Source organism: Balaenoptera musculus, chromosome 12 (assembly GCF_009873245.2).
Source record: "Balaenoptera musculus isolate JJ_BM4_2016_0621 chromosome 12, mBalMus1.pri.v3, whole genome shotgun sequence".
In the NCBI taxonomy this organism is placed as follows: domain Eukaryota; kingdom Metazoa; phylum Chordata; class Mammalia; order Artiodactyla; family Balaenopteridae; genus Balaenoptera; species Balaenoptera musculus.
In genome coordinates, this window is record NC_045796.1 from 21,883,635 (window position 1) to 21,909,880 (window position 26,246).

General features: G+C 36.7%; 2 protein-coding genes across 6 annotated transcripts in view; one reads left to right on the plus strand and one right to left on the minus strand.

Annotated features, from left to right (window-relative positions):
- Positions 1 to 21,605, minus strand: part of PEX3 (peroxisomal biogenesis factor 3) — a 34,813-nt gene extending 13,208 nt beyond the window's left edge. The window contains exons 1-8 of one of the 2 annotated variants that reach the window (XM_036871684.1): positions 21,266 to 21,566; positions 13,659 to 13,790; positions 8,980 to 9,061; positions 2,693 to 2,736; positions 1,306 to 1,430; positions 952 to 1,018; positions 790 to 844; positions 71 to 239 (exon numbers count right to left, since the gene is read on the minus strand). In XM_036871684.1, the coding sequence (XP_036727579.1) occupies positions 71 to 239; positions 790 to 844; positions 952 to 1,018; positions 1,306 to 1,430; positions 2,693 to 2,736; positions 8,980 to 9,061; positions 13,659 to 13,790; positions 21,266 to 21,323 (732 nt within the window). In that variant the 5' untranslated portion in view covers positions 21,324 to 21,566. Of the gene's footprint in view, positions 1 to 70; positions 240 to 789; positions 845 to 951; positions 1,019 to 1,305; positions 1,431 to 2,692; positions 2,737 to 8,979; positions 9,062 to 13,658; positions 13,791 to 21,250 lie in introns of both variants that reach the window. The other variant, XM_036871683.1, reaches the window with a different exon arrangement.
- Positions 21,606 to 21,660: 55 nt separating this feature from the next.
- Positions 21,661 to 26,246, plus strand: part of ADAT2 (adenosine deaminase tRNA specific 2) — a 113,186-nt gene continuing 108,600 nt past the window's right edge. For 3 of the 4 annotated variants that reach the window (XR_005022177.1, XR_005022179.1, XR_005022178.1), the window contains exon 1: positions 21,676 to 21,814. Coding sequence is in view for 1 of the 4 variants with exons in the window: in XM_036871685.1 (XP_036727580.1) it covers positions 21,719 to 21,814 (96 nt within the window). In the remaining 3 variants the exon portion in view is untranslated. Of the gene's footprint in view, positions 21,815 to 26,246 lie in introns of all 4 variants that reach the window. The other variant, XM_036871685.1, reaches the window with a different exon arrangement.

Here is a 26,246-nt window from a genome sequence, read left to right on the forward strand (position 1 = left end):
AGAGATAGTGAAAAAAACCTTAAAAAAAAAAAGAGTAATTCGTTTGGTTAAATGGTTATGAATTAAGCACCTGCACTGCTAATGGAGTTTCTTCATCTGGCATCATATAATGGCACAATAAAGATCTGGATCCATCGTTATTAATCCAAGAAGAAGGTTTATGTTGCTCAGCGAGATCTCTGATTTCTTTTAGTTTTTGCTCCAAGTCCAAAAGGGACAAAGAATGTTTAAGAGAAACACTAGAAACAGAGAAAAGGGAATTGGGATAAATTGAAAGTATACAACACATCCTATACACACTCTTTCCCTAACAGGTTACTACCTGAGATCCTGTTTCAACCAGTCAAACCTGAAACTGCTGACTGTGAAATCACTAGAGTAGATTAAGAAATCAGCTACCAGTTAAGGGCCAAGAAAAATCTTGTTGCAGATTTCACAAGAAAATTCCCACTGTAACTAAAGATATTACTAGTATGAACGGGAGTTAAAAGCCTCAGACACAGATTTTTAAAAGCAGGTCTTTTATCTCATGACCCAAATATCTCTGGTTTGTTTGGAAATCAATCAATAAACAATGAAACATTAAATCTTTTCCCTTAGTATGAAAAGGTTGATACTGCTGAAGAAAATGGATTCCACAATGTAACACCCCAGGGCTGTGTCCGTATTAGGTTAAAAGAGTTTCGCACACCACCATTTGTCAAATCACTAGCTTCATTAGAACAATTCTAATTTTTCTTTTATTCATCAGAATCAGTAAGTCAGAAAAGCCAAAGCAAAATGTCTTACCTTCCTAAAATCTTCTGCACAGCTTGTTTAATGACAGTGACCAATTCTGTCAGGCCTATTAAAGCAAAAACAAACATAAAAGCCTTGTTCACTTTTTTAATTCCTCAATAATACAAATGTATGAATCAGAATTAGTTTACAGGTCACGAATAAGAATCTTACCATCTCCAAGGAGGTGTTGAATACTTGATAAATATTGCTGTTGGACATCTGGGGGGGCAAGAACTGTCTGTATAAAACAGAAATAAGGTACCCAATATTATTCGTAAATAATAATATTTTCATTATAACTTGAGCTGAGATTCTTTAGGACCTGGAATGACAGGAAAAATACTATTCTTTAACATAACAAAAAGCCTAGCTTCAAAATATGAAGAATAATAATGCTAAAAGTTTATAATCACATGAAATATAAAGACATTTATTCTATATGAATTATCATGATAAATAATATTTGGTTAAATTTTGAACCTCTTGAAAGAAAGGGCAATATATATTTAAGTCTATTAAACTTACGGTGCCATTTTTGCCAACTGCTGCATTATCCAGGTAAATATATCCACCAATTATGTTTAACTGGACTCGCAAAAGAACCACCAGCATGCAAGTACTGTACACAGCTACGATACTTCTTGTGAAACCTTTACAGAGAAAAGAAAACCACTTGGTACTAATTATTAAAATACAAACAAATGTGTAAAATCACAAACCATTCCTACAGTTATTTTTTCATAAGATGACTTTAAAAATACATTTGTAATTGTTTCAAGTACAAAAATACATCAATTCAAAATATTTCATAGTTTATCCGCCTACAAAATGTTTATTGTAAATTAGGAATGATCTCTTAATTGAAACAATAACCAAAAAAAACAATAACCAATATATTCAGTGAAGGGTTATATATTATTAGCTTAGAAAGAAAAAAAAGAAAGGACTGGGAAGCACTAAGAGTTGCAGCCTCAGAACTCAGAGCTGTCCAGGGAGCTAGTTCTGAGTAAGAGAAGAGGGCTGAGCATGGAAGAGCTCCAGCCGTCAATGGCAGGTGAAAGAGGATAAAGGATAAGCCCATTAAAGGGCTGGAGGAAGGTACACAAAGACAGGGAAACACCCAGAGACCCGGCTAGGACAGAGTGTTCAAACCAGAGGACAGAGAAAGGTGTTGACTCTTGTGGAGAGGTCTAGTAGGAGGAAAATGTCCAGTGGATTTAGCAACACAGAAGTTACTACTGATGCTTGAGACATCTGCTTGGGTGGAGAGACACGACTGGAAACCAGGCTCTAGTACGTCAAAGAGTGAGTAGGAGTGAAGAAGGAAAGAAAGCGAACATAGAAATCTTTTGTATTATACAATGGATGTGAGAAAGTACAATAGTTGAAAGGAAATACAGGGTACTACAAAAGTTTAGTTCATTTTCAAATAGGCAAAGTTTAAGCATGATTCAGTTGATAAGGATTAGTTGAATGGATAGGAAAACACAGGAATAATTGATAGAGTATGAAGTTCCGAGACACGGAGATATAGCTACTCTAGGGCAGTTTTTGCTACAAATTTTTATCACTAATCAAAGTTTGCATACAATATCAAAGTAAAGTTACTATCTGGGTTGGAGTAAAAACTTCCTTCAAAGTATATATTGTTGATATCAGTACCTAATATGCATATATGTAGTCTAGGACAGGTTTACATATTATCATAACAATAATAATACCACCACCACCGCTAACATTTATTGAGTAGTTTCTATGACCAGACATTGATCTACTTGCTTTATGAGAATTATTTAATCTGACAAAAACTCTATGAGGTAGGTAAAGAAGAGTTACCCACATGATAGAGTACAAAAATTTCCCATTAAAAATATTTTAAGGATGTGCTGTTACACAGAATATGTAGGCTTACTTATTATCTTCAGATCCTCCCATATGTCTAGCTTGTTTGAAGGCCTAAAGAAAAATATCAGAAAATATGAAAATAATAATATAGGTAATCTAATAGAAAACTTTGAACTTTACAGCTCTATACTTAATTATATTTTATCACAGGGTAACTGCAGAAAACAAAGCCCATAAAATATAGTAAAAAACAACTGTAATTTCAGTAACTGATAATAACAACCATTTTCACTAGTATCCTGGTGCATATCCTTCCAGTCTTTCTCCTCCTTCTAGCATACGCATATGTGTGTTATAAAATCATACAGGAAAAGCAGGAATAGTATTTATTTCTTTCCCTTATTTACTGTTTCATAAATAATGCAGTAGGTTCTATAATCCTTCAAAGGTAAGTAATGAAGTAGTTTTTGTTTAAAAGTATCATTACAAACACATGCATTTAAAAGTGTGTTTGATGTGTTTCTACCCACTGTCGTTATTATCCTTATTGATGTTCAATAATATTGATGTTCAGGTTAGTTCCTAAGTCCTTTTGACATGACCCCTTTAGTCTTTGACAACTTCCTTGCTTTCTGACATAAAAAGCTGTTCTGGGTTCATCTTGTTCAATTCTTGCTGCAAACCTGAAATCATCCATTTCTCTGAGGGTCCTGGTTCCTAGTAGTGGAAAATGGTAGTCTGAGACTGCAAACTTCGATTAAGGATGTTCATTGCTACTGGGTAGGTCATTATTTCTAAGCCTTTTCAGTAGGCTAAGCTAGTAAATATCAGTATATGTATGTATGTATTTATTTATATGAACATATATTCAAAGAGCTAAAATACATCATGAATTCATACTGATACTTCTAATTTAAAATTAGGACCACTGGGTTTTTTAACAATCTCATTGCTCTTACATCTGTATTTCTTTTTGCCCACACTAGAAATCAGTGAAACTAACATAATTATTAATTTGCTTCATCCCTCACTCTATGGACAACAGTCTCAGAATAGCAATAGCAACAGTGAAAAGAGTTTAAGTTTTTTTTTTTTCAATTCTGTATGCTCTAAGAGTATATATCCCACTAAAAACACACAGTCAAATTTCTATTTTAAAGTCACTTGGCATAGTTTCTGTTTTTGTGATTACAACACCAACTAGATATGCATTTGGGTTAATTTCATTTATTTTACTATCACTTTTTAGACATTGCTTTTTAAACACTAAACATAGTTTTATAAATATGTAAAATGTTTATATGGTTCCAAACTCAAATTTATACAACACAGTATATTCAAAGAAGTCCATTCCTACCCACCTTTATTCTTTTTCTTCTTCATAGGTAACTATTAAAAAAATATACTTTAACTTCCCATTGTTTTGCTTTATATAGGCAAATATGTATATATATTCATAGATAAATGGTGGCATACTATACACATTTTCCTTTATCTTTTTACAAAATATAACAATATATCCTGGGGATCATTCCATAATAGTATAGAGATAGTGGTCATCTTCTTTTTTTTTTTTTTAAAAAACCACGGCATAGTACTCCACTCACTGTGCGTATATACTATGTGGACGAAGTTCAGTGCTTTTCAAATCACCTTTGTGGTAGAACCAGTTTTTTTTCTTATTTCTAATCTGTCACAGATGAACAGTTTGGTAAAATACAATAAAAATGAATTACTAGAAAAATGAAATTAAAAAACCACAAAGATACAAAAAATACAATCCCATATTCTTTATAATTATAATCAGACAATGAGTTACCATTACAATTGTGGGATATTACTAGCTTCTTATCTTTCTTTGGCACTGGAGAGACTGTAGAGCTTCAGGCATCCCTTTCCTAGATGGCACAAGTTTGGTAGATATATGGAGAAAATCCTACCAGGCCCTGCTGCAACCTTATGCTACTGTTCAGGCCTTGTGGCAGAACACCATATTTTAGTCCCATATTAAATTGGGAATCAACCACAATTCAAGGGTTAGGTATTTTAATGCAAGTAAATCGCTTCTTTTGAATGTTATCTAAGATAAATTTCAAAGTGATTCTTATAGAAATTCTAAATGAAACAAGATAAGAAAACAGTGGTTCCAAAATTTTAACACAGGAAGTGCTCAATAGCAGCAGGCTGTGGAAGGGCAAATTAGGGTATCTGTCTTGAAACTGTACTTATTTGGCATGATTTTGGTGGGACAGGACTGAACTACAGCCATGCAGGACACTTATTCATGTTGACATTCACCACTATCAGACTTAAAAGTAGATTTAATTGAGTTATAAGATGAGACCTAATGTACAGCACGGTGAATACAGTTGATAATAATGCTTTCGTATACTTGAAATTTCCTGAGAATAGATCTTAAGTGTTCTCACCACACACCAAAAAAATGGTAACTACATGAGGTGATGGATATGTTAATTAGCTTGACTGTGGTAATCATTTTTAATATATACATTTACGAAAAATGAAAAAAAAATTCACCTTATCTGTTTTAAAGATTCTCATTCCAAACCTATTTAGAACAGAGTTAAGTACTTTCTAGGCCAAGATTCCTTTCAAATGATTTGTCTGATGGAAACCAACTCCAAGTTAAACACAATCAGACTCTTTAATATTACCAAAATATGTTTAAGAATTAAACTAATCCTTTCAAAGTGTTCTACCTGTCTTGTGATGAAGGATGTTTAAGATCCTTTGCCATTGAAACTACACTGCCATTATCAATCATCAATAAGAATGTCAAATATATATATATTTTTTAAAGTGCTTCTATAGCACCTTGTATTTTTTTAAAAATTTAATTAATTAATTAATTAATTTAATTTATTTATGGCTGTGTTGGGTCTTCGTTTCTGTGCGAGGGCTTTCTCTAGTTGCGGCAAGTGGGGGCCACTCTTCATCGCGGTGCGCGGGCCTCTCACTATCGCGGCCTCTCTTGTTGCGGAGCACAGACTCCCGACGCGCAGGGTCAGCAATTGTGGCTCACGGGCCTAGTTGCTCCGCGGCATGTGGGATCCTCCCAGACCAGGGCTCGAACCCGTGTCCTCTGCATTGGCAGGCAGATTCTCAACCACTGCGCCACCAGGGAAGCCCAAGAATGTCAAATATTAAAGGCAGTGATGGCTGTTTATTTGCTACTATAAAACTGATAAAATAAGACTATCAAATCTTTCATTTATTTCTGATTAGTTATTATCACAATTAGTTTAAGGAGAAAATTAACTTGCTTGACAGGCTTATATGACACCAGAGCTGACTGAAAACCAATACAAAAGCAGTCATAAGATTGGAGGCCTTACTTTAATTACACTTTGTAAGGGCTCAAGCTCCTCTTTATGCGAATACTTTTCAAATGGACATTCTCCTCTCCCCCAGCTCCCAAACTGCAAATAGTAATTTCAAATCAAAAGAAAGGAAAGAAAAAATAACACGGAGATGTTTAAAGAGGAAACAGGCAATGAGGAGAACTGTTGTGCATCTTATCCTTCCAAGAATTTAAGAAATTCTCCTGTGTATAAAGAAAAGAGGGCTCATGCCTTTTCTTTAAAGCTATCCAGGATTACCAATCATTAATCCCTTTGCTCTCTAGCCTCCCACATTTTCTCCCCACATTTTGCTTTTACTTTTTACCACAGACTAACCATAGTATGTCTTGAATTATGACAATTTATTTCATCTAATTCCTCCTTTGGATGACAAGGTCTTAGAGAGAAAGAGACCTTATCTTAATTATCTTGAATCCCCCAAAACACAGGGAATGTAGGGCCTTACAGGAAACAGGGTTACCAAGAAAGAATCCCACTTATGTTTAATGTGTGTGTTCCTATGTTGCTTTTATAAAAGTGTATTCACTTATTTCATTTGTCTTGCCTTCTCAGTAAGACTAAAACTTGAGGCAGTTAAAATTTATTTTTCTATATGTTTCTTCTTTATATAATCACATGAACTAATTTATAAACCAAATCTTACATCCATAAGTAGTAGTAAAAGTGTGTCAACCTCTAAGAATCATGAAACTAGGGAAAAAATTCTTATCACTAGCATTATACCATAATCAGATTAAAAAACCTGATCAGTTGGTTGAATGAGGGAACATCTAGGTTATGCCCTTTTTTAAGTTGTTTTCTTTAGGAACTGTCATCATGTTGTTGAAGTGCAGAGTTGTAACTTTGCGTGGATTATGGACAGTCAATAATATGTATTTAAAAGTTGCACTATTGCAAAACGGGTGTATTATCCAGGTACTCATACACTTTTCTTTTATTGTTACTTGATTTTTATTTATTTTTTTAAAATTTATTTTTGTTGGCTGCGTTGGGTCTTGGTTGCAGCATGTGGGATCTTTTGTTGCAGTTTGTGGGCTCTTTGTTGTGGCGCGTGTGCTCTTTGCTGTGGTGCGTGCATGGGCTTTCTCTCTAGTTGTGGTGCGCAGGCTCAGTAGTTGTGGCGTGCGAGCTCAGTAGTTGCGACGCGCAGGCTTAGTTCATGGCGTGTGGGATCTTAGCTCCCCGACCAGGGATTGAACCTGTGTCCCCTGCATTGGAAGATGGATTCTTAACCACTGGACCACCAGGGAAGTTCCTGTTACTTGATTTTTAAACTTTGTTTTAGCCACTTAAAAACTGTTATGACACAATTTGCCTCAAATCCATTCCAAGTTGTGTATTTGTTTTCTAATAAAAATATTACAATTTATACCCCCATCCAAAAAAAGTACACAAACCAATTGTATATAAATTCACTGTTATTTTGGGAGGTATTATCTGACTACAGAAAATGTCTTCAAAGAAATTTTCCAGCTTGCTGCGTAACCTGCCTGAGCACTAAATTCCTATTTGCAAAATGGAGTTAATAATATCTGCCTCAGAAGCAACCTAAGTGTCCATCGACAGATGAATGGATAAAGAAGATGCGGCACATATATACAATGGAATATTACTCAGCCATAAAAAGAAACAAAAGTGAGTTATTTGTAGTGAGGTGGATGGACCTAGAGTCTGTCATACAGAGTGAAGTAAGTCAGAAAGAGAAAAACAAATACTGTATGCTAACACATATATATGGAATTTAAAGAAAAAAAATGGTTATGAAGAACATAGGGGCAGGGCAGGAATAAAGATGCAGATGCAGAGAGTGGACTTGAGGACACGGGGAGGGGGAAGGGTAAGCTGGGACGAAGTGAGAGAGTGACATGGACTTATATATACTACCAAAATAGCTAGCTAGTGGGAAGCAGCCACATAGCACAGGGAGATCAGCTCGGTCTGCATCAGAGGGGAGGGATAGGGAGGGTGGGAGGGAGGGAGACACAAGAGGGAGGAGATATGGGGATATATGTATACGTATAGCTGATTCACTGTGTTATAAAGCAGAAACTAACACGCCATTGTAAAGCAATTATACTCCAATAAAGATGTTAAAAAAAAAAAATCTGCCTCACAAGGATACTGTGGAAATTAAATGGGAGTAATGTATCTAGCACTGGGCCTGGCACAAAGAGACACCCCAGAAAGAGCACTTTCTTTCCCCTGACTACTGGAGGATGATTACAAGGAAAATGAATATCTTTCGATAAGGCCACAATGATTAAAATATATTTAGTGAAACCATTCCCCTCCACCCCCCTTCTTGTTCATTAAAAGAAGAAGCCATTTCCTTCTGGAAGTCTTCTCAAACTAACACAGCATCACACTAAATTACAATACTCCAATACATACTACTCTCCACATACAAGGTCCTATGTATGAAAGTGCTTTGTACACAGTACACTGTCATGGTAAGATAAATTATCATTATCATATGTTCATGTTATATTTGTACTTCATTTGTTAATGATATAAAATGTAAGTTCATATGCTTTAGTTATTTAAAATGTATGTTCACATGCTTTAGCTAGTACGCTGTAAACTCTTTAAGAATATTAAAGAATTAATATTTAATATTTAACATTACTGTTGCTTCACAACATCTGGTTCAGGAACACATTCCCTAAGTACTCAATAATTAAATTTCTGAAAAAATGTCAAAGTGACAGAAGATCTCTTCATATGAAAACCAGAATACATACAAATATTGTCACCCTAAATACTTTGCACATCAAGGTAGAACATAAATAAATGGACAAAATATGAATTAAATGATATTGTAAGTAAATATTTTTTTCTAAATGAGCTTATTTATTATAAGCTTTAAATAGAAAGAAAAATAAGAAAACAAAGACTTTTGAAAAGTATTTCAGTTACATTCTATAAATTTTCAGTGCAATGTATAAATGAGAATTGCTGTAACTGCATTTACCTGTTTTTTAGCAGAGCTGTAAGGCTCTCAGAATTGAGTTGCTGCATTAAGGCCTCTCTCAGTGTTGGAAGCATGGACAGCACTATAATACAAACAGAAAATTAAAAAGGTCACAAGTGATAGGACTGCCCTCACTGAGAAATGCACATTGTTTTAGGCTGTATGACAGGACTAGCAACTAGCAAGAGTTGGTAGGGAAGGTAAGGGCTTTCAAATTATTATTAAGAATAAAAACCAGTTACATACTAATAAATCATTTATCTGCTCACGTGAAGCAAAATTATGCATATACATGTTATGATCATAGTGATGCAAACAAGTACACGTAGAAGAAAGAATGGGAAGAATTATTCCCAAATGTTAACAGTGTTGGTCTTTGGGCTACAGACTAAGGATAATTCTTTTTTTTTCTTTTCCAGATCTTTTACAATAAATGTTTATTTCTGATTCAATAAAATGATCTTTTGTCTTTAGCTATACTTCTTGCTTCACATTTTATTTCTAATTTTAGAAAACATTTATTTCTTAAATACGACAAAGTAACAGGCATTTGTTACAAAAGTGCATCAGGCTAGGAATTAAGAGCTGCCGAGCTGTAGTTCTGGTTTTGACAATGGCTACTGTTCGAATACCAACATGAAGATACAATAAGATATAATACTCTATGGAAAAAAAGACTGCATGTAATTTATGGGAGTTTATTTATGGCTCTATGCGTGGTATAAAAAATGTTGGTGAAATGTACATACATAAATTTAAAATGTATTTCTAATACTAAAGAAGTAGTGATAACAAAATGAAAAAATATCAAGAGATTACAAATGCCATATTCTAAAAGGGAAAACTTTAGTGTATGATTTTTACTTCCTGACAAGGCAAGATATTAATTACAAGATCCATGTTATTTTCTTCTATAGAAAATCCAGCTTTTAACCTACTCTAAACATTTATTTCAGTGCTGCATTGTGTAGCTTCAGCATATTTCCTCAAGATATATGATTAAATCACCTAAGTTATTTAGACCACTAACTAAAGTAGCAGCTCAGTCAATGTAAAACGTGGTTTCTCTCTTAGTGCCCGTGGTATATATATCTAGCCTAAACACGGTATTTTATCTTACCAAGAAAAAGCAACGCTAGAGTCCTACATTCAGAAAAAGGAGTTAGTAGGGAACTTTAAAGATTACGTGGTATGACAACATGATTTAAGAGGAATCTCTTCAATAATTCTCCTGAGAGATAAGAGCTTCTGACTTTCCACTTCAGCATACCCAACCACAGACAAGGCTGTTCTTCTCTTCTAGCCATCTGTACTAACACTGAACAAATATGTTTCTGTATTGAGTTGAATACAGCTTTCATGTCTTGCTTTAGCCACCTGGTCTCCATGATAAACATCCCCAGTCCAACCACAAATCACAGGACAACCCTTCACCAGCCTTGAATCTGTGTGACCCTGAGCAAATTATTTAACTTCTCTGTGCCTCAGTTTCCTCATCTGTAAACTGAGGATGACAGTGGATCTACCTTACAGGACTGTTGTAAGGATTAAGGATAAAAGGCATTAGAACAGTGCTTCTTTACACATGGAAATGCTCAGGAAGTGTTAGCTCTTTTTATTATTATCCTTACTTGGCTTCTTCTGACATGTGCCAGTTTGTATCTTCTTAACATGTGAGAGGCAGAAATGGACCTGTGCTCTGACTACCACAGAGCATGTTGTAACTACCTTTGAGCTGAATCACAGACTTCATTACTGCAGTCTAAGATTAAATTAGTATTTCCAGAAGTCACATCATACTCTGGTTCATAACAAGCTTATGTTCAACTAGAATTCCCAATCTTTACTCATACATCCTGTTTTTAAGCAAGCTTGGACAAATCTGTATCAGTACAATTGACTTTTAATGCAGAACAATTCTTTTATCCCAGTCTAGCACTTCAACGGGACTAGACTATTTTGCATCTCAAAACTTCATTTGTGGTGTCAGTTATGCATCCAAGCATTGTGTCATGTGTAAATTTAATAAGCACTTCTCCCAAATCTTTAGTAAAATCATGAAGATGGTAAAGTCAATGGGCAGGGCACAGAAGCATTCCATTAGATACTATCTTTCAAGTTGGGGCCAACTTCTTGGGTTAAAAAACTGATTATATTTACCTAAAAGTACTAAATTTTTCTAGTATGTCCATTACATCTTATTCAAAAGACTAGAAATTTAATTATATGATTTGTAAGCCCATTATCAATACATATCAGAAAGTTAATTTGGAAATTTTTTCAGTGAACCTATATTTTGGCTCTTAGTGGGCACCATATTCTAGTTTTAACTGCCTACATCAGCTATTTACTCATCTGAGGGGTGTGATGGTCATGGAAATGTGCCACTCGCATCTTCTGCTGGGAAGAGCATAATTAACTGACAGCTCCAGCTGCCGCCCCTCTGGACCTACACTGCTCTCAGCCAGTGACAGCGCTTGGTGGGGATACTAAAGCAGACCCGATCCTGAGGGACTCCTCTACCAGGGAACTTAGGCTTGAGGACTCCCGACTGGCCTGCCAAAACTTTCTTAAAACCGTGCTGTAGTCAGAGACTCTTCTTACCTAACCTTCCTTCCTTTGCCCATTCTACTCACAACTATCAGACCCGTACGGTGGTCTAAAGGCTTTCCTTGCTTACTTCTGCTCCCTCCTCTTTATTCTGCATGGGTGTCCCCCTAATCAGTCTCCTGCACATCTAATCCCATCTTAGCTGTGCTTCCCAGAGCACCTAAACTGACACAAGGGTCCATGTCAAACTAAGATGTATTCTGAGATCCCAGAAGTTAGCTTTTTTCATTTTTTGAAAATTTGAGTAGTAACTGGAAATGAACTGTTCTTAAACTAGTGGTTACCAGTGGGGAGAGGGAAGAGGGCAGGGGCAATACAGGGGTAGGAAAAAAAAAAGGATTATTATGGGATTATATGAAATCATGTATGTGAAACTTTTGAAAATTGTAAAGCACTAAAGAATTTAAAGAATCTTATATTCAATTAAAAAAAAAAGAAAAGAAAAAAAAGAAATGGACTGCTCTTATTCTTTAAAAATTCATTAAAATGTCCTTGGTAGTACCACTACATTGAACGCTAAATATTGATATAAAGAATTGTGTAATTTTAAAAAAGTTATCAGTTACTGAGTATTTATTATGTACCAAGCACTTTATATGAATTATCGCATTCTCATAAAACATTTATGAAGTGGGTTTTATGATGTTCATTTTATAGAGGAAAGAACTAGATTTAGATTTGCCCAAAGACACACAGATATTACAAGGCAAAACTAGGAACAGAACCAGATCTGCCTCACGCTTGAGCCTGTGCTCTTACTTCCTGTACCTTAACTGAGTTGTCATTTTATACAGCATTTATGATTAATTTTTGCTTTATAGATTGAAGTATTATTATTTCAAACATTAAAAATCATGGGACTTCCCTGGCAGTCCAGTGGTTAAGACTCTGCGCTCCCAATGCAGGGGGCACGTGTTCAATCCCAGGTAGGGGAACTAAGATCCCGCATGCTGCATGGCACAGACAAAAAAAAAAAAAAAAAAAAAAATCATACTCCAGCTGAAATGGAATGTGTCTCTTAACCTTCTTAATCCCAGCCTCTTTATCAAATGAGACTGAACTAAAAACAAAGTTCTTCCAACCTTGAAAAAATATTCTACTTTTAAAATTGAACAAAGAGAACCTACCTTTATAAATTTTTTCTGAATTAATCGTTCTTGAAAGAAATGGTATTCTAGCATTAAGCTTCAAACAATAACAAAGAAAAACAAGTTTGACATGGATTTGAGAACTAATTCTTCAAGGAGTTATGCCAATTATAACGTAACACCTTGTTTTCTTCAAATATGGGCAGCTGATTTTGTTATAGCATCCTCCCAGTAGGTTTCTAGCTCTGAAGATTAAATTATTACCACCGATTAACACTGAGTGTATACTACTGTGTTAGACTTATAGGTCTCTAGATGCCTTGTAAGTGTAAGAAATTCTTTACTATGACATATATGGCCCAATGGCATCAGGCCCACTGCTGCAGCCCTGTCTCCTATCACTCTTCTTCCATTGCTCATGCTACTCTAGCTACACAGCCTTTTTCGCTATTTCTCAAATACGCCAAGCTCGTTCCCACCACAGGCATCTTGTGTGGCTCCCTCCATTGTACCATTTAATTTCTCCTCAAATGTCACCTCCTTAAAGTGGCCTGACTCTCCTGGCTGCCCCGCCTTAAAGAGCACCCACCCCTCACACAGCTCATTCTCCTGTAAGCAGTCATCACTGCCTAAAGTCATCTATCTGTTGTTTATCATCTTTTTCTCTCACTAGTAAATAAACTCCGAAAGTCAGGTTTTTTTTTTTTCTTTCAATTGTTCACCTTCTGTTTCCCCAGTGCTGAGTACTCTGAGTATTTGCTGAATGAATAAATAAAAGGAATGAACAAGCATCTATGTTGCATATTAATTTACACTGATTTTCCAAATCCACATTAAATGATGTATTTCAGTTAAATCATGTAAATACTTGCTAGATTTATCATTTTTGCCTTTTCCTTTAACTTTGGCCCTGGAGGTATGCAAATTAATATAAATCATCAAGCAACTTTATACATGTATAAATATTTCTCTTTGTCTTACCTGTCATATTGCAAGTCCTCTGGTTACTTTCAAAATGATATTGTCGTCGTGCTTGGGCAATGTATTCTGCAGCCTCCCTTTCTTGTATTTCTCTGATTTTCTTCTGTCCATATTTCCCCAGGATATATACTCCTAAAATTATTTTTTAAAACAAGTTAGTATATTAATGCAGTTAATTAGAGTATTAAAAATTCTAAACAGTATTTTTAACCCACTTTATCCAAATATGAGGCTTATATTAATGAAAAGCTAAAAATTACAAATTTTAAGAACCTAAATTAAAGAACTGTATAAGAATTGCAACCTGAAGAGAAGGAAAAGGAGACTGGCATTTTAAAAGCCAATGATAGATGGGTACATAAAGACTAGGTCTAAAGAAACAGGAAGGAATTAAATCTACAAAGTCAGGCAATGCCTTTAATAGTGAACTGGAGATATTCTAAATGTCCAGCAAAAGGGAACTGTTTAAATACATTATGGTCTAGCCATACAATGGACTCTTACATAGCTATTAAAAACTACATTGCTAAATAGTTAATGACTTAAGGAAACATCCATGTTATAGTGTTAGAGGATAAAATAAGATCCTGGAAGTTTTGCTTTTTAATGTAAGTAAACATATATGACAACAGATGGATTTTAATTTCTTACATATATTAAACAATGATCATTGCTGAATAGTGGGATAGCAGGTGATTTTTTTCCTTCTGCTTGCTTCTCTGTAGTTTACACATTTTCTTCAATCAAAATATAATACTTCTTAAAAATATAAGAAAAAATTTAAAAGGAAGAATAAAAGAAAGGTAGGTTGTCAAGCAGACATCTAAAACCAGAAACAAGTGAAAAAGGGAAGGTGAAGAGGGTACAAAAATTCCTAAATTATGACACTACGATATAAAAATATAGGTGGGGTCTTGCGGCCTGTAATTTACTTTGACACATTTCAGTACAGACAGTATAATATAAAATGTGCACATTTTGGTCATACCTTATAGGCAGTCAGTTTTCCTGACTGGGAATGTTAACACTCCAGCGTGGTTAGTTAGCATTTGATCAAAAGCCACATTTCAAGGTTTAAGCACTTCAACTAACCTAGCACAATGAATATCAGAAATGGCTTTTCACAGATTAAATGAATGGTGTTTAAGATACTGGGTTAGCTGAAACATTTTAGTAATATTCATTTGAACAAGAATATACGAGCAAGTCCTTCACCCTTAGGAATGGCTTAGTCTCGGATCCTCCGCTGCTAGTTCGAAGGATTCTTAGTCAAGAGGGTTAACCAAATGGCCAGCAGAATCCTACATCTAGAATACTGTTGCATTTGCTTTGGGTAAATCGTTTATGCATGGTTCTGTTGTAGCACCAAGAAAGGACAATGGGATTTCAATGAGCTTATAGAACAAGTTATGATACTGTTTTATCTATGCTTGATAATAGATGTTTTAATGTGAGCCAGAATTTGTTTCATGATAACCTGGCAACAAGGCTGTAGGAGAGTAACTAATCCTCACCTACCTCTGACTGTCTGTAGCCTCCAATATAACAAAAAAGAACATAAGAATTGTACATGACCTAAATAATTGGATTTGGTCTGTTTGTCACAGGTGGGAAGGAGGAAGCCCACTAAGAACTGCAAAGCAAACACGTATCCTGAATTATTTTCACTAATGTAAGCAATACAGATGAACTGATAACATGTTATATGTCTTAAAAAGACAGTGAAAGAGTATGTGCTACAAATAATTAGAAATAAAGTGTGACTGCTGTTATGTCTATATGCAAAAAATGTATTATAATCTCCTTAAAGAATAAATAAAAATTCATATAAATGTCTTCAGAGCTACCTTTCTTGTAATTCACCCCCAGTAAACTGAAGACAGTGCCATAATACTAACAGAATGAAGCAACTGACTTACGTTTCACAAAGTAACCCTTTGACAGGCAACTCTTATATAATAACTACTTCTCAATGAATTGTTTCTATTTTATTTGCACAACAGATGGCTAAAAGTTATGTGTAAAATGATTATTATTCCTCAAATAATAATAATAGCATAAAATGAAATGCTGCAATGACACCCCTTGTATAGTTAAGAATTTTCTGGAATAATAGTAAATTTGATTGGTCTATGTGTTTTCCTGGGGAGAAGGTCCACTGCTTTCATTAGATTTTCAACAGTGTCTGACAAAAACACTTTAGGAACTACAGTTGACCTCTGAACAACTCCAGGGTTAGGGGTGCAGAACACTCCCTCCAGAGGTGGAAAATCTGCTTGTAACTTTACAGTGGGCTCAATTCATAGTTCTGTGCCCTTGGATTCAACCGAGGATCTGTTGTGCTGCAGTATTTACTGAAAAAAGTCTGCATATAAGTGGCCTTGCACAGTTCAAACCTGAGTTGTTCAAGGGTCAAATGTACTGTGTAAGTGGCCCTGTGCAGTTCAAACCTGTTTTGTTCAAGGGTCAACTAACTGTACTGTGTTTATTTGGTAAATGTATATTCTTACTAAAGCTAAAAGATAAATTATTATGGGTTGAAGTGTATCCTACCCCAAATTAACATGTTGAAGCTCTAGTACTTCAGAAAGTGACGTTATTTGGAGATAGGGTCTTTGCAGAGATAATCAAGTTAAAAGGAGGTCACTAAGGTGGGCCTTATCCAGTACGACTGGTATTCTTATAAGAACGGGAAGTTTGGACATAGACATGTGTAGAGGAAAGATGATGTAAAGACACAGGGAGGAGAAAGCTATCTACAAGCCAAGGAGAAGGGCCTAGAACAGATCCTCTCTTATAGCCCTGAGATGGAACAAATCCTGCCAACACATTGATCTTGGATTTCTGGCCTCCAGAATTGAGAGACAATACATTTCTGTTGCTTAAGCGACTCAGTTTGTGGTGCTTCGTTATGGCAGCCCTAGCAAACTGATACAAGGCATTAGGCTAAAATCCCACAATCCATTATTTTCCTCGAGTTAGCACTGAAGTAAATTCCTATAACAAGGACTAATTTACCCAGGCTCTCATTCGCAAAATTCATAAATTCTGATTTTGTCCGATTTGTTTCCCTACGGAAGTAAGAACGAAGGCAGAGAATTCATTACCTAAAATGTGGAGCTCAGGATACACCTGACTTGCTGCCTGAATTTTGGCCCAGAAGAGAGTAGATACTGATGGCTGTGGCACCAACTAGGCAGGTAACTTTAAGCAAGTCTTTCCTCTCTCTGGGTCTAAATTTCTTCATAAAATGAAAGGCTAGGATTATATGAGCTTTAAAGTTTCTTCTTTAGCTATGACTTTATTTATGAATAATGAAAACATTCACTAAATACCTCAAAAAATAAACGTAAAATGTTTTGACGTTCCCTTTCAGAACACTGCTGGTAAAGCAAAATATCTTCTAGCCTTCCCATATTACGAATTTGGTTTTCTAAAACCATCACTTAGTGTCTTAATGGATGAAAATCCTTCAGTATAACTATTCTATTTTACTAGGTTAATAATGTCAATAAGAGTTTGAAAATAATCTATTAACTTCACTCCCATACAAAAGACCACCAAACCCTTCTATTCTGATTCTATTTCAGAAATATTTTCTAAATTTTGCCACTTTAGTCCACTTCTCTACCACTGTCTTCATTCAGACCCAGATTATTAATGCTCTTGAACTGTTTTAACAGCTTCCTAACTCTCCTTTGTTTCTGGTCTCACACCTTTCCAATCCATCTTTTATATGCAAAGTGATTATCTAAAACTTAACTCTGACTGTACTATTGCCATATTTAGAATTCTTCAACACCCTGCCATCATTTCTTAATGTACAGCCCCTGTTCCACTTACATCAGAATTACTGATGGGGTACTTGTTAAAAATGTAGCCTTTAAGGAAGTTCCTTGAAAACATCCCCAAATGTTTTGTCTTACATGATGCTGTACCCCAAATATATAATATTGGTACACAATTGGAGCTCAATAAATATTTGTTGAATGAATTAAAGAATTAATGAACTGCACTCTGGACCTAAAGAATCAGAATCTCGGAGAAAGAATTCTATATTTTCATTAAGTCCCTTCAGTGATTTTTATCCATACTAAAGTCTGAGAAGCTCCAAATTCTGTAGAATGGCACAATAAGGAAGGCCCTTCACAATCTGCACTCTAGCTACCTCTCCAAATTTATCTTTTGCCACTGCCCATTTGTTCCCTGCGCTTAGCCATAGTGAAATACACTTTGATTCACCAAAAGCAAGGTCTCTGAATCTGCTGAGCAACCCCTTTACCTGCTGTGCCCCCTCTACTTTGCTAGCTGTAACTCCAGGGGATTCTTCTTTTTTTAAAAATTAATTAATTAATTTTGGGCTGCGCTGGGTCTTCGTTGCTGCGCGTGGGCTTTCTCTAGTTGCGGCAAGCGGGGGCTACTCTTCGTTGCGGTGCGCGGGCTTCTCATTGCGGTGGCTTCTCTTGTTGTGGAGCACGGACTCTCAGGCGCGCGGCCTTCAGTATTTGTGGCACATGGGCTCAGTAGTTGTGGCTTGTGGGCTTAGTTGCTCCGTGGCATGTGTGATCTTCCCGGACTACGGATCGAACCTGTGTCCCCTGCATTGGCAAGCGGATTCTTAACCACTGCACCACCAGGGAAGTCCCTCCAGTGGATTAAGGGAGGCTTGCTGAACACCTCCATGATTCTCTCTCTCTATGCTCCCACAGAACCCTGCTCTATTATGGTACTCTAATACTATCACTGTACTACTTTTGTTTATTTCCATTTCTGCTTTCTGGACTGCACTATGAGTTCCTCAAAGTGAAGAACTGTATCTTATTCCTGCGTATCACCAGAGCCCAATACAGAGAGAGTAGGCCCTCTAATTCAAATGTTTGTTGAATGAATGAAAAACCAAAGAGACCAAACATTAAAGTTTTTTTCCCCACCACCGAATGGCCAAGCTTCCTGAGCATGCAAGTTGATTTCTTACCTAGTTTGCAAATCTGTCAAAATGTGCTACTTCTTCCATGAAGCCCTTTCCTAATTATTTCCAACTGCACAGGCTACCTGCCAGTTTGCTATATACAGCATTTTTCAGCTCTTATTGTGTTGTATTTTAATTACTTGTATGTTTGTTGCTGTGGTTTGAATGTTTGTGTCTCCCCTAAATTCATATGTTGAAATTCTAATGCCCTATGGGATGGTATTAGGAGATGGGACTCTTTGGGAGGCACTTAGGGCATGATGGTGGGGCTCTCAAGAATGAGATCAGTGTCCTTTTCAAAGGGTCTTCACAGAGATCCCCAGCCCCTTCTGCCATGTGAGACTACAAGAAGTCTGCAACCCTGAAGCGGACCTTCACCTAACCATGCTTGTACCCTGATCTTTGATTTCCAGACTCCAGAACTGGGAGAAAAAAATTTCTGTTGTTTATAAGCCACCCAGTCGGTGGTATTTGTTATAGCAGCCTGAACAAACTAAGTCATTTGTTTTCATTCCTTTTAGACCATAAAGTCCATGAAGACAGAGTGGTATAGTCTGGAAAGAGAATGTGCTTCGGGATCTAACGCACCTGGGTTTGAGTTCTAGCTTCCCTGTTACTAACTCTGGGACCCTCAACAAGTTTTTAAATCCTTAGCACTCTGGTTCCCACAGTTTTGAATGGGGACAACAATAACTATCCTGTCATCATCCCCACTGAATAGAAGAGCTTAACACAGGGCCCACTGGGCACCCACAAAATGGTAGCTATTACTACTAAAAATCTCTGTAAATCTTGTATTTCCAATCATATTACCTTCAACACTACAGGCACTGGATAAATATTTCTTAAAATTGATTAACTGATATGTACCATGTTATAGGACCTTTCCCTTGCAGCAGAAAGACTATGAGGGTCAAACAAATGCCAATCACGGTCACCTACTCTTTTTTCTTTTCAGACTGACATCCCTTCTTGTTATAAAACACTAGGATTATTTTCTTTTTCTGTTCCTCTGAACCTCTTCCCCCCTTTCTCATTCCTCTTAATCTCTAACTATAAAGCTCTCAATAGATTTTTGAAAAAAATCTATAACTATCTCTTTTTTTTGAATTTTTGAAATTTATTTTTTTATACAGCAGGTTCTTAATAGTTATCCATTTTATACATATTAGTGTATATATGTCAATCCCAATCTCCCAATTCATCACACCTATAACTATCTCTTAAGTGTACTCTTTTGCTTCCCCTATGATTATTTCTAATCTACCATTAGGTTGTTCCATAAATCTGATGGGGTATGCTATTTTATTTTGAGATTGCTAAAGAGACACTATTTTCTTTCCTTCAGTAGAGGCAAAAATATTTTATTTACACTTCTTCCATCACACATAAATCATTAGCTTCTACAAATAAAGTGGACTCAGTAGTCTTTGTGTAATTTAAATATACATTAGATATCAGTGCATGAAGATATTAGAAAATACATTTTATCTATAAAGAATTTTTCACAGAATGCCATTAAAATTTACATATAATCATTATCGATCTGTGGTAGACCTCAGAGACGAGAAAAACACTCTCCTTGCCTCATTAACAAGAAGCCTGTTTCAAATTTTCAAGAATCAACAGAGCTGAATTATTGATGCTAAGAGTATTGCTAATTTCAAATTGTTTCGGGGCAATAGAATATAATCAATAGTAAGAGAAAAACAACCAAATTCTTTGCGAAACTTCTGCTCTTGTTTTTAACTATTTCTGTAACCAAAGCATGTAGTCCGTGATAATACTTCTCAAAAAACTCAAATGCTAAAAATTCCCTCTTAACAGTCCTACATTTCCTTCTCCTGTATCACACAAGACCTTTTATTTTCTCCTTTACATCCCTGCGTGAGTGTCTTATGAGGAAAAAGGCTCTCAAGATTGCTATCTAATCTGTTTCTAAATCTCCTCTCAGCCTGTGCAACTCAGTTATGTGAGCTAGGTGGGAATTCATCCCAATCTTGAAGATCCTGAGAAGACTGCACAACATCCCGAAAGCACTTTCTTACTGCATAATTTACTACATAGTTTGTATTCTAAAACAGCAGAAACAGAGCTAAAATATTGATTTGTGTTTCTTTGTCTAGCATATACCTTCCAGTCCTTCAGTACAATTGTGCTGTTTTCAAAAATTCAAATTAACTTTAAACAAGAACTCGAAGTGCAGGCCTTAGTTAACTTCCCTCGAATATTATGAAACTTCTGCGAACGGTGAATGCCAAAGTACTGGGAGTACCAAACAGAAACGAAGAACCTCACAGTAAAACAATAGAAGAGAAGTAAAAATATGTCTGTAAGAGAACGGTGCCTTGAAACAGAAACAAACAAACAAAAAAATTGTGGTGGTTTCTCCCAAGGTGGGTGAGTAAAAGGCGAGAAAAAGAGTAAGCGGCAGTGTCAGGGTAAAGGGCACAAATTTCACAACTGCAGAGATGTAAAGAATCCTGGAGGTTTGTCACCCGGTTCCCCGTCCCACGGTTGAACGAATCCTGGGCCATGATCCCTCCACCTCTATTTTAGAAGACAGACATCTCTCTCCCACCCCCTCCTCCCTATGCCCCTTTCCAAAAACGCTGTCACCCACCTCCGAGGACCGTACCCAGGAAGATGCATTTCTTTTTGTGACGTTTCAGAAAATTCCACGTAGATCTCAGCATCTTTAGGCCCCGGGGGTGCGGGCTGCCTAAAGGGAAGGAGGAATGGTTCACCAGGAAAACGTTTCTTCGTCACCTGGCACGGACGACCCGGCTGGACCGCCGTCGTCCCACACGGTGCTCTCCAAAAATCACGAACGCGACTTTCCGCAGAGACTGTCACCGGAGCGGGAAGGGGGCGTGGACTGTAGCTGAGCAGCTGCGCTTTCTGTTGCTGCCGGCGCGCCGCCGCCGCCGCCGCTCACTAGCCTGGGGCGCCGAGGTCCGTCTAGAATTCGCTCCCGAGTGCCTCACAGTTCGATTCCCCCGGAAACGACAGCCCGCCCCGCCGCGTTCCGTTGCCAGCGCTCCTCCTCCGCCGCGGCCTCTGGCGCTGAGCGAGGCTGCCCCGGGGCAGTATGGAGGCGAAGGTAGGGTCCACGCAGACTACCGGCGGCGCGTGCTCTGTGTTGGCGGAGGAGACCGAAAAGTGGATGGAACAGGCGATGCAAATGGTGAGGGGTCGGGACGTGGATGTATAGGGTGGGAATTTTCTCCGGCTTATCCTGACCCAAGCATTTGAGTAAACGTCCCCGGGGGTGCTTTCTGGTCTCAGTAATCTCGATGGCGCTCGCCTTCTCTGGGTAAACAGCTGGCTTTACTGTCCTGAAATGTTCTTTAGCCCATTCTCACAGTGGTTCTGAGGAAAGGAAGAGAGGAAATACAGAAATTATTTCTTTTTCACTTGTTTGAAGTATGCGCCAAACATCCCTATTCGGGGGCTGCTGGCACGGGCGTGCTGCGTCCCCTTGTTTCCTGTGGACATTCGCAAATCCTCGAAGTCACATTATTTTGTATTTATGACCTCTTGAATCTATCTAGTAGAAGGAAGGAAGCTGAGGATGTTTCCGGTAGAGAGCAGGGTAAAAACAAGTCCCTGAACAGCCAGATTCTCATCCATCCATCCATCCTTTCACTTCCCTCTCTCCCTTCAGGACTCCTGATTAAGGAGGGACTCCTGATTAAGGAGGGCTCTAATAAGATTTGTGTATAATCCAAGCTTTAGCCATACTTACGTGTCCCAGCGAACTCTTTAATAGGGATAAAAGTGTATTTGGCATATATGTATATGTATATAAATCATGCACACACACATATATGCATATGTTCTTTTAAACTTGTTTCTCATACTCTTTTGAAACTGACTCACAGTAAAAAAAAAAAAATCTATTTTGTATTACATTCCAGTAAACACACACATAGATAAAATTGAAACAAAAGTTTTACAGAACAGTACTTAATCTTCCTATGTACAGTTTTCCTGGTATTTCTCTTTCATTGCATTTTGGAAAAAAAAAAAATGCTGGTCATCACCCCTGATTTGATTTCATGACCCACTCTTTAAGCCCACTTCAAAATTTATTTCCCCCATTAAACTTACAAGATGCATAACTTTCTGTCTGATACTTTAATGTTCACATGTGCCTTTAAATAATTAATTTGTATTTTGTAATATGGAGTTGTTTGTCCTGAACGCCTTTTATGTTACTAAATTCTCCAAGTTGGAGACAAGCAGTTTTCATGTGATATCAAAAATCTCACTCTCCTTACCCCAGATCATTTCAATAATATCACATGCCTGGCAGCGTCTTTTTTTTTTTTTTTCTTTTTCTGGCCGTGCTGCGCGCGTGTGGGATCTTAGTTCCCCCACCAGCGATCAAACCCGTGCCCACTGCAATGGGAGCGCAGTCTTAACCACTGCACGGCCAGGGAAGTCCCTGGGCAGCATCTTAATAAGTAGTGAGGATGATAATAAATGCACGTGAAGGCTAAAATATCTCAGATTAAGCTGCGTTTATATCTTTCTATGGGCGAGAGACCTGGAGGCCAGGGAATGCCGGAATACTGGGAATTCGTGGTCTCTTCCGTTTATTTTCATTTGCTTCAGGAGCTCTCCTCAGAGTATTTATGTGGAGCTTGTGTAGATGAAATTTTGAGAGTTGCTGTCATAGAGGACTCAATAGTGGTTCCATAAACAGCTAAGTTTAATCAGTCATTGAGCTTTTCCACTTTGTGTATCAGAAATATGTTTTCTTTCCATCCTTTCATATCTTAGTACTATTCTCTAGACTTCTGGACTAAACATTTGAGTCTTTTTACTACCTTTTGGTATGACCTTGGTTAAGTCACTTTATCCCCCTAGGGTATTGCTTCCTACTCTATAAAATGGGGTGGTTGAACACCAAGTAATTTCTAAGCCCTCTCTGGCCTTGACATTTTTGTCTTTTAATTAGATTATAAACACCTAGGTGTGTGATTACCTAGTTTATCTACACAGGGTCAAGGAGGTCCTTAGTTTGCACTTATTTTTTTGGTTTTGGCCAATAGTGTATGTTTCTTCCAGGACTTAAAAAAGGGAAAAAAGGGCTTGTCATAAACCTTGGGCTTTGTCCAACCATTCCCTCCCCACTAAAGAAACTTCAAATCTTAAATTATTTCAAAGAATTGTTGAAGTAATTGAAAGTGTACTATGTACTTCTGAGAAGAATTTAAGATTAGACCAGAAGCACAGCTAGTACCAAATCTGGAGGCAGCAAGTTAATCTCTGATTAATGTGTTCTGAGGAACTTGAAAGTGAAATGACCAGTATACATGTAATAGGGAGGATACTAGCATCCCCACAGCACTTGTACAGAGTACACATATTTATATGACCAGTTCAGGTAACTCGAATGTTTGTCTCTGATGTTAGCATTTGTTGGGCAAAGGCCTGGAGGAATTGGAATGGAGATGGATTCTTTAAAGTATATGACCAAAGGCAGAAAACATAAAAGGAAAATGAATAGGTTTTAGTTATATAAGTATTGAAAACTTCTCCATATTAAAAAGATAAGATACAAAGTAACAAAGCAAATGACAGGGAAAATATTTGCAATGTAAATAAAAGGACAGGTTTGATAACCTTAATATATAAAAAACTTTTACAAACTAATAAGAAAAGACACACACCCTAATTTTGAAAAAGTCGAAGGATATGAACATGCTATTCTAAAAGAAATACAAATAACTAGCAAGTGAACAAATGTGCAGTTTCACTAGTAATAAATTCAAGTTAAAAAGAGTTACAATTTTTCACCTGTTAAATCAGCAAAGGTGAAAAAATTATAATGCTTGCTGTTGGTAAGGGTGTGTGTGTGAGGAGCTGGCTAGTTGGTTGCTGAAATTGGGGCATCCTTTCTAGAGGGCAACTTTGCTATGTATATATAAAAAAGCCTTAAAACTAGTTTATCCTTTGATCCAGTAATGCCTTTATAGTATTTTTTTTCCCAAATGAAAATACTTTAGTGTTTTCTTTTTCTGATTATATAAATAATTCATAGTCATAAGAAATTCAAACTATAAAAAGATTTAACAAATTAAGTAATAATTACCTAAAAATCCTACCATCAGAGATAATATTATAAAAATTTTAGGAGCACCCTTCCACGTATCTCTCTGTCCATGTGTAAACAGACATATATACTTTTTTCTTATATTAAATCTCTGTGCTAGGTTTTTTCAAATTTATTTTTTGACATATATATGTTTAAATAAATGAAATTACGTATTCTCTTTATGATTGTGAATATCTGTTTCTAGGTGTAAATATTTCTTATTTTGGTTTGTTTTCCTCTCACCCCCATTCCATAATACTTTTATTGCTATGGAATAGATTACCAAAAGTGGGACAAAGGATGTATGTATTTTAAAACCATCTAGACATTTTAAGATTGCCTTCTAGAATTATGCTGCCCAGTGTAGTAGCCACTAGCACATGTGGCTATTTAAGATGAAATAAAATTAAATATTCAGTTCCTCAGTCACATTAGCTGCATTTCAAGTACTCAGTAGCCACACATGGCCAGTGGCTACCATATTGGACAGCGCAGATCAAAGGATATTTCCATTACTACAGAAAGTTCTGTTGGATAGCACTGGTCTGAAATGGTCACAATTCCATCCCCAGTGTATGAGAATGTTCTGTCCTACCCCTGTTCCCACTAGCCCTGAAATTATCACTCTTTAATATTTGGCAGTGTTATAGGTGAGAAGTATTATAATATCTGTGTTACTTTTTTTGTTGTTCTTTGATAAATTTATCAAACTTTCAATAAAGTTCTCTACACTTTATTGTTGTTTGTAAAATCACTATTTTTCATGACAGTTTTCTTTTGGAGAGCTAAGTGTATAATAAAGGTTATTGTTGTAATCATCAGAGCATATAATTCTAAGGGTGTAGGCTTAGAATCAAATAAAAGAATAACAGTGTTGCACTTTTACATTCCAGACACAGTGCCGTGGATAGTGTTTCATATAGGCCATAATGTATAAGCCCCATAGTAGCCCTACCCTATCAGGTGTGTATTATTACTGTCCTCATCTTCAGATGGGGACATTGAGGTTTAGAGTTAAGTAAACTTCCCAAAGTTAGGGAGCTGGTAAGGAGAGAGCTGTGATTTGAGCCCAGCCACCTGTCTTCACCCCCGCCCTGCCTGTACCGTGCTGTGTTTGGTTGCTCACTGCTCTCCAGTGCACCCTGCTGGACCTCTCTGCCTATTCACTTTCATCCCACTGACTACAGTGTATCGAGCATCCTAATTAGACACTAGGATTTTTTTTTCCTCTGTGAATTGCCTAGGCATATCCTCTTTTGCCCAATTTTATTATTAGTTTTATTTAAAAAAATCACATTGTAGGAACCCTTTGTATTTTATAGCTATTTCTAGGAATAATTCATAAGGAAGTGATGGAGATATAAAGTTCTTCACTTGTTTATAATAGTGAGGGATTTGAAAAATAGCCACATGTTCTAGTTAAGCAATAGGGGACCAGTTAAATGAATCATAAATATTCATGTAGAGGAGCACGATGTAAGCTTAAAAAAATCATGTGCTGAAAAAATATTAC